Here is a 13,632-nt window from a genome sequence, read left to right as displayed (position 1 = left end):
CACCTCCCTCCCTCACTGCCAGTCCTGCACTGATCCACGGCCGACCGCTGTTTTACTCTTCTCCACTAATTTTTTCCTTTCATTTGCTGTCTGCTTGAAAGACTCGGTGATGACGTATTATCACATAAAAGCCAAACTTATTGATATACTGAAATGTTGGGCTAAACTGTTTATGTCCTTTTAATATTATTTGTTTTTTGTTTCGGGCGAAAAATGTGGACAATATGTAGCCTACTGTATGCTGAAGAATGACAAATTACCTGCTGTATATTTATCACGTTTATTCTCTTATTTTTTATTAAACTGAATTTTCACTTTGTACAGAAAAAACTTGTTGCAAAATTATAATATTATATATATATATATATATATATATATATATATATATATATATATATATATATATATATATATATATATATATATATATATTCTCATCAGTTGAGCCTCAGTCTCCCACCTCACCAATATTGGCAGCACTGTGGTTAATCTATCATAAATTTCCCCCTTCAACCCACTATTGATCACCGCTGCCAATGTCGGGTTTGGGTAAACTGCGCCGGGCCCTATGAGTCAGCCGGGATGCTTCCGGATCTTCAACAAACATGTTAATTGACCTGCTGACTAAGGTCTGCCCACTCCTGACTTCCTCAACACGCTCACAAGTCGTAGAGTTGATTAATTGACTGTTACAAAGAGGGTCGCGGAGACACGACAGCGAATTCTCAGACCTTTCCCTTATTTTCAACTATTAATATAATCCAATCATTTTTCTTCAATATTCACCCAAAGAAAAATACATTTCATTAACAACTAAACACCAATCTAATGGGTGATAAATTTCTGCTGTGGCATCGCAACTAACATAACAACCAGCAATTAAACAATCAGTTGGAATTATGAGGAAGAATTTAGTCAAACCAGCGTAAAAGAGCCAACGCGTCACCCCCCAGTACTTGAGAGTTGAGTGGAGGCTGCTGGCGACATCAGGTGAGGGGAGGGGAAGGCCATCTGTTGTGTGCCTATTGTCTATGTACAGTTTTAGAGTAGACAGATGCACTTGAGTAATAAAAGTACACTAATATGTACACTCAGGTGATATATGTACCATATACTTAGCTTGAATAAGGACACGCGGAAGTATACATCGAGTAAGTATGCCTTAAGACAACAACTACACATAGACAGGGCAAGTGGAACTATACACAACAAATACACAAACACATAAGATACATGGACAGAATATTTACACCTACACACAGCAATTACACATACACAACAAGTACATAACAAATACACAAGCAAGTACAAAACGCACGAAATACCTGGCAGAACACGTAATCTTACAACAAACACGTACACAATAAAATACACATGAACAGAAAGAAACACTCAGGCTTCCTTCTCATACTAATACTGTACATCTAGTTTTATACTTTCCCAAAAATTAAGGTTTTTATTGCCCATTGGGAAGATTTTCAGTATGATTAAATTTGGACTAATTCTGTAGGTAAAAGCAAACGCTGATGAAACGTAGATGTTGAAAATGAGAGAGAGAGAGAGAGCGAGAGGCATCTGTACAGGAGCAGGGGAATACATTTTGAGAGGCATTAAACTGGAGCTGAGCATAATAAAGGTTTAAAACTTTGTTGCCGCCTTTATTTCCAGAACATATAATCGCGTTTTAAATTTTCCGGCTCTAATATAAGAGCTGCATTAGTAAACCGTTTCGTAAATATTTCTTGCAAATGCATTTCCGAAAACGTTTATTGTGAAGATGCTTCTGTGTACTGTAACAAGAATTATGTTATTTCCTTAAGCTTCACCTAATGCTGTATACACTACCTTATCTTACAGGCGAGCCAACCAAACATCGAGGAACGTGTGTTATAAGCTCTGAGAAGAATGGCTGTGAACGTGTTGGTACCCCTGCTGATCCCCCTAGGCGAGCAGCTCACCAATGGTAAGCACCCTTCATCTCTTCTCGTTCTTTTTGGTTCGTCCGACGTGCTCAGGGACTCGAGTAGTCCCTTAGGTCAATGTCAGGTCTGTGTTGAACTTGTTGTGCGTGGGAGAGAAAAAATCACTTTTTCGACCAGGTAGTGTAACATTAACGGAATTAAATCGACAACGTCTTTGCTTGCCGAAGGGCCAGACTCCAGAGTTAAACAGATTCTTAGCATTTGCTTTCATACGTTCTTTACTAAGATGTGTTATGTTATGATGATATCTTTTCACAACATAATCCAGATTTGTTCATTTAGTTTTGTCGGTTCATACCCCCCCCCCCACCCACCCCCCCACACACCGTACTGCGACAAGGGAAGTCAGACGGAACCTTGAACCCCCATTGTGGAAGATGATTCACACACACAGAAGCTGTAACTAGCACCTCCTTAACAAGTTGAACAGATAGTTTCGTGTTGATAATGGTTCTCATTATGACAGTTCCCTTGCAACTCCTTTAACAAACATCTCAGAGGAACTTCAGGTGTGCAGAGTTGTGACAGCGGGTTGTATGTTCGTCGAGCTTCTCTGGCCAGTGGCTGATGCAACTTTACAACAGGGCTTTTAACGCCTCAAGCGACCTCATACCTACTTCACATTATCAAAATTCACGAGAGAGAGAGAGATATGACAGTTAATTTCTCCAGCTGTAAATTTTCTTCATTTACTCGTCTCTTATTTGAACCATAACGCGAGGGAATAAACTTGAACGAAATCTTGCAATTTTAGAAACATTACTGCATTTTTTATTTCACGTCTTTAAGGTGTATGGCAGAAGGGAAGCAGTTATTGTCTCTACTTTTCCTTCTTCCTTTTCCTGTCTTTCCCTTTACATTTTCCTACTTCCTCTCTTCTTCTTTCTTCTTCCTTTTCTCCTTTTACCTCTTCCTCCTTCCTCTTCCCTCTCCCTCCTCCTTACCTGTTCCCCCTTCCTCTCTTATTTATTCTTCTACCTTCTCTTATTCACTCCTCCTTCCTCTTCCTCCTCCCTCTCCTCTCTCTTCTTTTAGCTTCTCCCTCTTTCTATTCACTCTCTTCCTCCTCCCTCCCTCCCTCATCCCCTTCCCTCCTCTTCTTCCCTCATCCATTCCCTTCGGCACAACAATGGATATGAGAAAGACAGGGAAGTTAAGGAGGAGGAGGAGGAGGAAGAGGGGAAGAAACCTGGAGAACGAAGAGGGTCAGGCCGTCAGCTATTGATGGTTCGGTAGTATTTTGTTCCTGACAATGAAAAGAAGTGAAAGGCTCTTGTTGTGTGGCGGGAGGTTTAGTGTCCCACCCACAACATATGGATTGTCGCTGCTCGTGTGGATGAGGCTTTGGTCATTGTTTGGGGAAATTGGATTGCTTGAAGGGAAGAATTTTGCCGTACCATCTGTAGCCTCGTTTGTTTGTTTTTTTGTTTTTTTGTTTTTCCTTTGTGTTGTGTAGTTGGTCAGGAAGTGTTTATCTTGTCGGATGAACGTCAAGTGATTAGCCAGCTGCCAAAGGTCAACATCACTGGAGAAAAAATAATAACTTTGCACGTTTTTTGTTTTCTCTTTCTCGTTAGGTTGATTGAAGACGAACAACCACTGGTATTTTATTTTCAAAATAATACATTATTATCTTCACGAATAGTTAATAAGTGCCTGAGAAACATTATTATTATTCAGTTTCTCGCCAACTATACACACAGACACACGCTATTCCCACCATGCCAACTACTCCATACAGTTCTCACTCCACAGTTAAGACAAGCACACGCCTCATTATCTTTCTGTGAACATTAAAAAAAAATAGCGACTATTCATTATAACTTGGAAGGTGGGAGGAGATAACCTATTCAGAGGCAGAAATGAAGTAACTTTGGCTGAGTTCTGTTAGGTATCTGCTCCTGCGATCAAAAAACACGAATTTCATTTTTGACGTTAGATTATATTCAACGCGTCCTTTGAGTGTGTATCCATCTACCAGTTTTACTGAGGATTTACCTGGAAAGTCTCTCATTTCCTCGGTGATTTCAAACGTGGTAACATATACAGTAGATGTATCACCTACAGTCAGTCACCCTCGCCGTTACAAATTAATCCATTACTCTTTCATGAATAAATGTAAAAGGATCAAGAAAATTAATCTTCTATCGGCAGAAAAAAACAGTTGACAGTTAGGTTAGAAATGAATGAGATATAAACTAAGCGAGACCGAGTAGAGTAGAGGGTAAGAGGAGTGAGTTTCCCACCAAGTTGTGTCCTCTCAGTCTGCTCCCACCTACCCCCTCTATGACGTCACCTACATCAAAATATAAAAATATAAAAGGAATGATATATTACCAGAGGGAACAATCACTAGAGAGAAATATTTTAATCCTCTCAGTTTACAATAGACAACATTTAAACCAAAAAATAAATACGTAAATTTAGACTAAAGAAGATTTACAACTTCCATGTGATTTTATTTGTTATTCTTTCCCGGAATTTCACATTAAATACTGTACTCGACTTTCATATATTGTATTTCAGTCTATCATGCAGTTTATTTTTCCACAGCAAATGGGACCCTTAGCCGCAATAAATGACTATTCGCTGTGATTGATATTATTTACCACTTTACATATAGACTTTTCAATTCAATTATAACCAGAAAGAGTTAAAAGTGATACTCAACCTCGTAGAACAAGTTAATTTTAGGCGGGAAATAAAAAGCCCACCAAAACCACGACAAGCTACCTCGCCCCAACAACCGAATGTAAACAAAGGCTAAATGTGCCGTTTAACTTTGTATTTACAGTAAAAATTTGAAGAGTTACAAAGAGTTAATCGGTAGCTGTGTTTTGGCGTTAATTTGTTGATTTTGGAGAAAGAAAGCAGGAAGGAGAAGAGAGAAAGACGGGGAAATGTTAGAGCAGAGAGAGACAGGAAACTGGAAAAGAGATGGAAGAGGGAAGGGAAGATGGGAGATGCAAGGAAGACGAGGAGAGTAAAGAAGCAGGAATAAAGGCTGGAGAAGGAAGGGAGGGAAAAGAGAAGGACAAAAGATAGGCAGGAAAAGATAAAGGAGAAGAGGCAAACAGGAAGAAGGGGAAAGGAACACAAAGAGAGAATGGAATAATGAACAAGAGATGGAAGAGGAAAAAGCGAGAAGAGAAAGAGAAGGAAGACAAAGAGAAGAGAAGGAGATGGTAGAGAGTGAGAGAGAGAGAGAGGGAGGAGAAGGGAGGAAGGCTAGAGACCATTATTCACTGTCTACCACATCAGGCACCCAATGTCTGCCTGAGCATTAGTCCTTATCCTCACTAATTCACTTAATTGTTATTGTCTGCCTCCATCAATTGTCTCTACACACACACACCAGCATCTATATCTCGACATAAACTGCCAAGTCAATTAAACCGTCCCAGTTTACTTATTGGAACGAATCTGTTGTCACTGGGTCAATTGCAAGAACGGTCATGGGGTGTACGTCGCCATTTACGATGACCTTCTTGCCCTGGTCTTTTTTCAGCAATATCGCCTTTAACACGTGGAATTCTGCACTTTTCGAAGCTTTGGAGGAGTCTCAAAACAAGTTTCCTGGTGGGAATTATTAGCTAGTGCTGTACTCAAATTATCGAAACTTCGAGATCTCTCCAGAGCTTCAAAAGGGTGGTATAACTGAAACAAGATCAGGACAAGAAGGTCATCGTAAACGGCGTCGTACACCCCACGAATGTTCTTGCAATTGGCCCGGTTCAAGAACGGATGGTCGCTCGTCCATGATGAGCAAACGTGACCTGATCGACAAATCAGAAGACACGGTATATTGCTCTATCGATTCTCATTGGAGGAGAGAGAGAGAGAGGGGGGGGAGGGGGCTTTAACCGTAACGACCGGTAATAATAGGAGGCTAAACTCGAAGACGCATTTTTCTTGGTAAACTTGTTGTGTTGAAAGTTGGTGTAATATTGGACACACTGGTATGTGATGGGCAGTAGGGGTGCTACTGCCTAGAGGATATATATCACTCGCTACTTGTTCAAACGGTTAGGGGTGTGTGTGACTTGACTTCGGCCATATCTCATAACTTAAAGTCTACGTTGTGAAATACTCTGATTAATTAGTGAAATGCAATAAGCCTTCCATCATAATTTGCATATAATTATTAGTGTTGAAAATTCATAAATAAAAAACGTTATATCAGAGTTTTTATTGTGATTACAGGTAATATACAGTATTGGTCACCGTGCACCTGCTTTAATTAACACTATATTTGTTCCTTGCTATACCTACATTGTTACATACCTTGTTCTACGTACCGTAAATATTAGCATCGTTCTCCACTTCCAACAATGATTTGTAAATAAAACTAAACAATAATTCATATATTACTGAAATTCTATTACCAGAAAATTATATACATGCACTGAGGCCTAAGGACAATAATACGAGGGTTGGTGATGAAATATTATAAAGGCTTAATAATGACTTCACGGTGTGTTAACTGTACTGTAATTAAAATAAATGTTTTTGTTAGACTTGGAGAGATAGCAGTGAAAAATATGTAGTTATTTTTTTATTTTTTTAAAGGAGAAACGGAAGGTTGAGGCGTGTGTGTGTGTGTGTGTGTGTGTGTGTGTATGTGTGTGTGTGTGTGTGTGTGTGTATAGAATTCACCTACTTGTTTCCTACGTAACCATAAATAACGAAAACACTTTATTATTTCACCGTGTCTTAAATTTTTCGGGTATCTCCATGATTTTTTTTTTTTCAGATAATTTGCAGTTTATTGTCTACGTTTTTATTCAAATGTTAGTCAATATCGTTATTTTTACTGATATAATAATGAGTATATACAGGGGTACTGTTTATTTTTCTTTAATACTAAACCGTTTCTAATTATTCTTTTTTACATACATAGTGATAATGAAATATGTTTAGTGTACATGTTTCTTTTATTAATATTACAATTTATATACTACAAATTTGCAATATTTTAAAAAGTAACTGTTTATATATTAGAAGTTGCAAATGTCTTAGGTACTCGTAATACAGTACCTGGTTTTCTCTTATGATGTTCATTTTCTGTTACCAGGATTACGGGGGAGACGCTTCTGAATTGAGGAACCAGTAACTGCTTTTCACACTGCTTTGTTGGTTAGGTAACTGTCATTAGTATTGTGATGTTTTTATTATTATTATTATTATTATTGAGGTGTTGTAATCGACTTAGGTGGAAACTTCTTCGAATCTTTACCAACTTTTTTTTTCTATTTAGTATTTACATGTAGGGAAACGACATAGCACAAGAGTCAGACGGGGACTTAGTCTGTTTGTAGCTGTGGAGTAAATTTTGTCGTCACTCCACTCACTTACAACTTCTACCTCTCAACTGGAGTATTTAAAAGTGCATACATACACTCACACTTAAAGCAAAAAAAAATACAACTACACGTACGAACTGGGATTAATCTTTCCTGTATTTATACCAACAATATCATTCAATTATCATGACATTTAGTAACTAATTCATATTGTTGTTGATAACCTCTGTCTACCATAGCAACTTAATCACCATCGATTATTTGCTACTAAAATTAGAAAAACCTTCATAATCTCAATATTAATCTATATTCGTATTGAGTATATATATATTTTTTTACACGGAAGGTATTAAAATTTTCTTCAGAAGTAAATAGCGGGGAATTTGTAGTGTGTTTCCAAAGAGCGATTAAAAAACACACAACCACTGAACGGGAAACTGAAACACGTGACTGAAGGTAAACATGAGGCTCTAAGTGACCTACAGTACAGCATAATGTGAAGATGTCATTACTCATCTAACTGAAAAACTGCCATAGTAAATAGATACAAAAAATATATATAAAGAAAATCTCCATCTAAGAATTATTTTTTAGGCTTTTATCTCGTTCTGGCATCTGTGTGGTTGAAGAGTTGCTAAGGGAGGTGTTCTTGGTGTTGGTAATACTGTGGGTGACGATTGGGAAGGTGGAGGAGAGGTTGTGTGTTGGGGGAGGTGGGAGAGTGGGTGTGTTTCTTTCATTCTGGTTGTCTGGGTGATGTCATTGTGTTGAGGAGGCGGAGGAGGGTTTCTTTCCCCCATTGGTAGGGAAAGATATATAAAACCTTACACAAACGAGTATACTAACGGATGAATACTTACACGCAGATAGGTCCACACATCCGCACAAACACCCTACATAAACACAAACAAACTGAATTGTAATGCGTATGTATGTATGTATGTATGTATTAAAACACCAGCCACCAGTCCCACAGTCGACTCACCACACCTAATCAACAAACACTCACTGGAGACCAAACATGCAATCATCAGGTTGACGCCACTAATTAACCCCAGCCTGAGGTCTTGACACACACACACACACACACACACACACACACACACACACACACACACACACACACACACACACACACTTACAGGGTTTATATAGATGATGTTTAGTTGAAGTGTTGAACGGTAAATTAAATAACAAGTCTGTATACATACATACATGCATACATACACACATACATACATACATACATACATACATACATACATACATACATACATACATACATACATACATACATACATACATACATACATACATACATACATACATGTAAAAAAAGAAAGGGGGAAGACTGAAAAAAATTATCTGAGAGGAGAGAGAAATAAGACAGATGAAGAAGAAAGAACAAAGACAGTAAAAGTGAGATGAAAAAAGACAGAGATGAAGAAGAAGAAGGAAAACGGAGAGTAAGAGGAAGTAGACAAAGAGGAAGTGTTGAGAGGAGCAGGAAGAGAAAGAAGGAAGAAGAAGAGAAGGGGTAATAGGAGACATACACTAACACCACTACATGGTATTTATTTTTATTCTCTCGATTTAGTGATTTCCCTGAGGCCTCGCTGACGTGCTAGACAGCTGGGCAATATGCGGGCTGTAGGCGTCAAGGCGATCATTCACAACTACGACAAAAGTGAATTCTTACCTTATTTAAAATGTATTGTAAAGTATAATCTTGTTTTTTTTTGTTTTTTTTTTATCTTCATATTTATTGCCGTTTTTTGCCGCCAGGGGGGTTATATTAATGTGTCTAAAATAAAAAATAAAATATCTTACTGACAACTAAATACAAGAAAATATATTCTTCCCTTGTATTTATTTACATTTTACATACATACATACATACATACATACATACATACATACATGCATACAAACATACATACATACATACATACACAAACAAAAAGACGCAGAGAAGCAATGATCTCAGTATACGCCCATGACGCAATAAACATCAGGGGCGTAGGTCAGTCAATTCCTCCCTTTATGTTTGTATTACTAAAACTAAATCAAATCAAATAAGACTAAAGTAAAATCTAATAATAATATAAAGACAAAATACAATATAATAACTAATGAAAACTGTATAAGGAATTAAGATGTTCTGGGACTTTGAGTGAAACAAAATTGACGAGTAAAGTGGTATTTGCTCGGGGAAAGTGAAGGGCGTAAAGTCAAGACAATCTCAAAGGGGCAATGACATGGCATGGGACCAGAGCCAGGGTCTTTATCATTCACTTTATAACCCTCTTATTCTACAATCCTTCACATCTCTCATCTTACTCACCTCTCTCATACACCCCCCCTCACCTCATAACCTTACACTTCTCTCACCTTACACCTCACCCCTCACTCCCTAATCATATATGTTATCATCCCGTCCCGAATGAGTTAATTAGAAATACGGAAAATCTAATTACGTTTTTTATGATTTTATTCACTAATATTCATTTGCATTTTTAATATCTCTCTCTCTCTCTCTCTCTCTCTCTCTCTCTCTCTCTCTCTCTCTCTCTCTCTCTCTCTCTCTCTCTCTCTCTCTCCTCTCTCTCTCTCTTTGCTGCCGTATTCTCTGAGTTATCACATTTATTCTTATTGCCCACACTTATTATTCTCGTTTGTCTTATTGCTCTCTCTCTCTCTCTCTCTCTCTCTCTCTCTCTCTCTCTCTCTCTCTCTCTCTCTCTTCTTCATATTTTGCCTGATTTTCTTTTTTTGTGTTATTTATATTCGTCCTTCTGGTTTTCTCCTTATTCTTATTTGATTTGTATTCTTGCTTCCTTCCTGGTGGATTTCATGCGAGGTCAACACTGATTACCTTACCTGAGTCGACCACAGGTGTACACAGAGGCCCTTGAAGTGTGTGTGAGTGTGTGTGTATACCCTCCACTCTTCTCTTCCACCGCCATCCTTCTTCTTCTTCTTCTTCTTCTTCTTCTTCTTCTTCTTCTTCTTCTTCTTCTTCTTCTTATTATTATTATTATTATTATTATTATTATTATTATTTATTATATTTTATTATTATTATTATTATTATTATTACTGTAGTTAGTATTGTTTATATTATAATTCGTAATGATAGTTGTAGTAGTTCTTGGTAAATTCCTCCCATCTCAGAGTATAGTTCACAACATCGGTATATTTCAAGAGACGTTCCTAATAATTACTTACATACTTATTTACTTATTTGGTTATTAAGTTATATTCTTACCTTAATTATCTATTGATTATTTATTTATGTATTCGTTTATTTAATTACACACTCACTCACCTGTTTACTTGTCTTTAAAGGTATTATTAAGGTTATAAGTTATGTTAATGAAATACAACCACGACAATAGTAATAATAACAACAATACTAATAACGTAAAGAAAACAAAATCATTCCTATGTGTTACCAAATGCACAATAACACAGCACATATTTCCTACTTCAACTCAACATGTTCCAACAATATTCTCAAGTTTTTTTAATTGTTTATAGAGGAGCAAATGGCGTCTCGTTGTCTTATCACCTAATTGGAAAGTCATTTCAACTCATGAGGTCCTCCAACTCCGGTTCGTTTACACATTATTGCGATAAAGTTTGTGTGAAATATATTCTTTGTCTGTTGGTTATAATTCTTGGCCGAGTGGGTGATCTTGGGGAGAATTGGTCTTTTGAGATATGTGAGAGATAGGGTAGAGAGACAGAGATAAGGAGAGGAGAGGAGAGAGAGAGGAAGAGATAGGAAGAGAGAGAGACACTGGCAGAGAGGATAGGGTAGAGAGACAGAGATAAGAGAGGGAGAGAGAGGGAAGAGATAGGAAGAGAGGAGCTTAGTTGGACAGTCTTCCAGGGTTTAATATAACGTAATGTTAAACCTTATAACTACGGGAGCAGAGTTTTGGCCAAGGTGTGACCAAGTGATTTGTTTTGTCCAGGTGAAAAGGTTTAAGGTGCGTGTGAGGGTTTTTTTTTACGTGGCTTGGTGTTGTTGTTGTTGTTGTTGTTGTTGTTATCGTTGTTGTTGTTGTTGTTGTTGGTGTTGTTGTTGTTGGTTGTTGTTGTTGTTGTTGTTATTTATTGTTGTTGTGTTTGTTGTTATTTGTTGTTGTTGTTTATTTATTGTTATTGTTGTTGTTATTGTTATTGTTGTTGTTGTTCAGGTGGGATGGAATTAGTATTTTTTTTTATGTAAAGGACAGGAGAAGAGTGAGGGGCAAGGGGAGAATGGAGAGAGGAAGGGCAAGGGAAAAAGAGAAGGAGAGAGGAAGAGGAAGAGAGAGAATGGGGAGGAGGAAGGGGAAGACAGAGTGGGATGAGGGAAGGGAACACAGAAGAAGTGCGAGAGAGATACAGAAGGAGAGAGGAAGGGGAAGAGAGAAACAAAAGGAGGGGAGATAAACAGGAAGAGAGAGGGAGAGGGAGAGGAGAAGTAGATAGATAGGCAGCTGCCAAACAGGGAGGTACTACCGCCTGGGGAGATATTGGAAGCATAATGTGTTGTCTAATGGTAGACCCTGCTGCCATATGTGACCAAGTCCCAGGTTGCTGATGTGACTTTCTGCCTCATTTACACACAATTGCAGGGTCTCAATTGTTTCTCTTACTTGGACAACACAACATACATAATGTATATAAGTTCTCACTCTTCGTTTATTTTTTCGATTTTGTATTTATGGTTATTATTTTTATTATTTTATTTTTATTTTTATTAATTTGCTATTAATTTTATTAATTGTTGTAATAATAATAATAATAATAATAATAATAATAATAATAATAATAATAATAATAATAATAATAATAATATATTATTATTATTATTATTATTATTATTATTATTATTATTATTATTATTATTATTATTATTATTATAATTATTATTTATTGTTATATTTTCGCCCCCCAGGCCCTGATGTAGGTCATTACCTGTGCCCGGGTGGGCTAATGCCCGTAAAAAAAAAAATAGAGATGAAGAAGGAGAAAGAGAGAAAGAGGAAAGGTGACAAGGAGAGGAAGAGGAGGGGAGAGGGAGGAGGGTAAGTGGGGAGGGAGAGATGGGGGGAGGGAGAGTGAGGGGAAAAGGAATATCCTCGCCCCCCTGCCTCCCCCCCTCCCTCCCCTCCCCCCCCTGCCCCGCCCCCTTCCCCCTGCCCCTCCCTCCACTGCCTACCCTTCCTCTCCCTCCCCCACCTTCCCAAAGAGAATGAATAATAATAAAAAACGAAATAAAGAATGAGAACTGATAGAGAAACGGAATAAAAAAAAAATTCATGTAAAAGTTTAGAAGGTGTCACCCTGGTTTATTGTACCTTAGAATAATTACAGGTAGTGTTGGTTAGTTTAAAAAAAATACGTCTTAATTTTCAACTCTAATTTGTACAGAAGTGTCTCCGTAGATTCAAATAATAATAATAATAATAATAATGAGAACAACAATAATACTAATTACAGTGATAATGATGATAATGATGATGATGATAATGAGAAAAATTATAACAATTATAATAGTGTGCCCTACCTGCTTTAATTTACTACAGGTAGCACGAATGAAAATTAATATCAGAAACTCGTAGTACAGTATATACTAATTTTTATTCATCATCCACAGCGTCATTAATCAACAATGCTTTTGATAAATTTCACCATTGCAGTATTTCATTTCAGCTGGAGTGATCTTTTTCCGCTGGCTATTGTCCTTTAAGGGTGACCAAGGGAGATGTATTTCAGGTTGTTGGATATTATGAGACCAGAGACAGGATGACGTGTAAGATACTTCCCTCTCACTCCACTACTTCCTCGAGCCGCCCCTCTCACTCCACTGCTTCCCCGAGCCGCCCCTCTCACTTCACTACTTCCTCGAGCCGTCCCTCTCACTCCACTACTTCCTCGAGCCTCCCCTCTCACTCCACGACTTCCCGGAGCCGTCCTTCTCACTCCACTACTTCCCCGAGCCGTCCCTCTCACTCCACTACTTCCCGAGCCGTCCCTCTCCCTCCCTACTTCCCCGAGCCGTCCCTCTCCCTCCACTACTTCCCGACCCAAATCTCTCCTCCCTCTTCCCAGGCAATCCCTCTCCTCCACTACTTCCTCGAGCCACCCTCTCCTCCCTACTTCCTCCCGAGCCGTCCCTCTCCTCCACTACTTCCCAGGCCGTCCCTCTCCTCCACTACTTCCCCGAGCCGTCCCTCTGCTCCACTACTTCCTCGAGCCGCCCCTCTCACTCCACTACTTCCTCGAGCCGTCCCTCTCACTCCACTACTTCCCCGAGCCGTCCCTCTCACTCCACTACTTCCTCGAGTATC

The 13,632-nt window shown here is 38.4% G+C and overlaps 1 protein-coding gene across 1 annotated transcript in view; it reads left to right on the top strand.

The window, feature by feature from the left end:
- Positions 1-1,867: 1,867 nt before the first annotated feature.
- Positions 1,868-13,632, top strand: part of LOC121876491 (putative neural-cadherin 2) — a 61,804-nt gene continuing 50,039 nt past the window's right edge. Inside the window, exon 1 of the mRNA XM_042381614.1 lies at positions 1,868-1,963. Within this exon, the coding sequence (XP_042237548.1) occupies positions 1,906-1,963 (58 nt within the window). The 5' untranslated portion in view covers positions 1,868-1,905. The remainder of the gene's footprint in view (positions 1,964-13,632) is intronic.

The sequence above is a fragment of the Homarus americanus genome, unplaced genomic scaffold, assembly GCF_018991925.1.
Source record: "Homarus americanus isolate GMGI-L3 unplaced genomic scaffold, GMGI_Hamer_2.0 scaffold42442, whole genome shotgun sequence".
In the NCBI taxonomy this organism is placed as follows: Eukaryota; Metazoa; Arthropoda; class Malacostraca; order Decapoda; family Nephropidae; genus Homarus; species Homarus americanus.
This window is presented reverse-complemented; position numbering and strand designations above follow the sequence as displayed.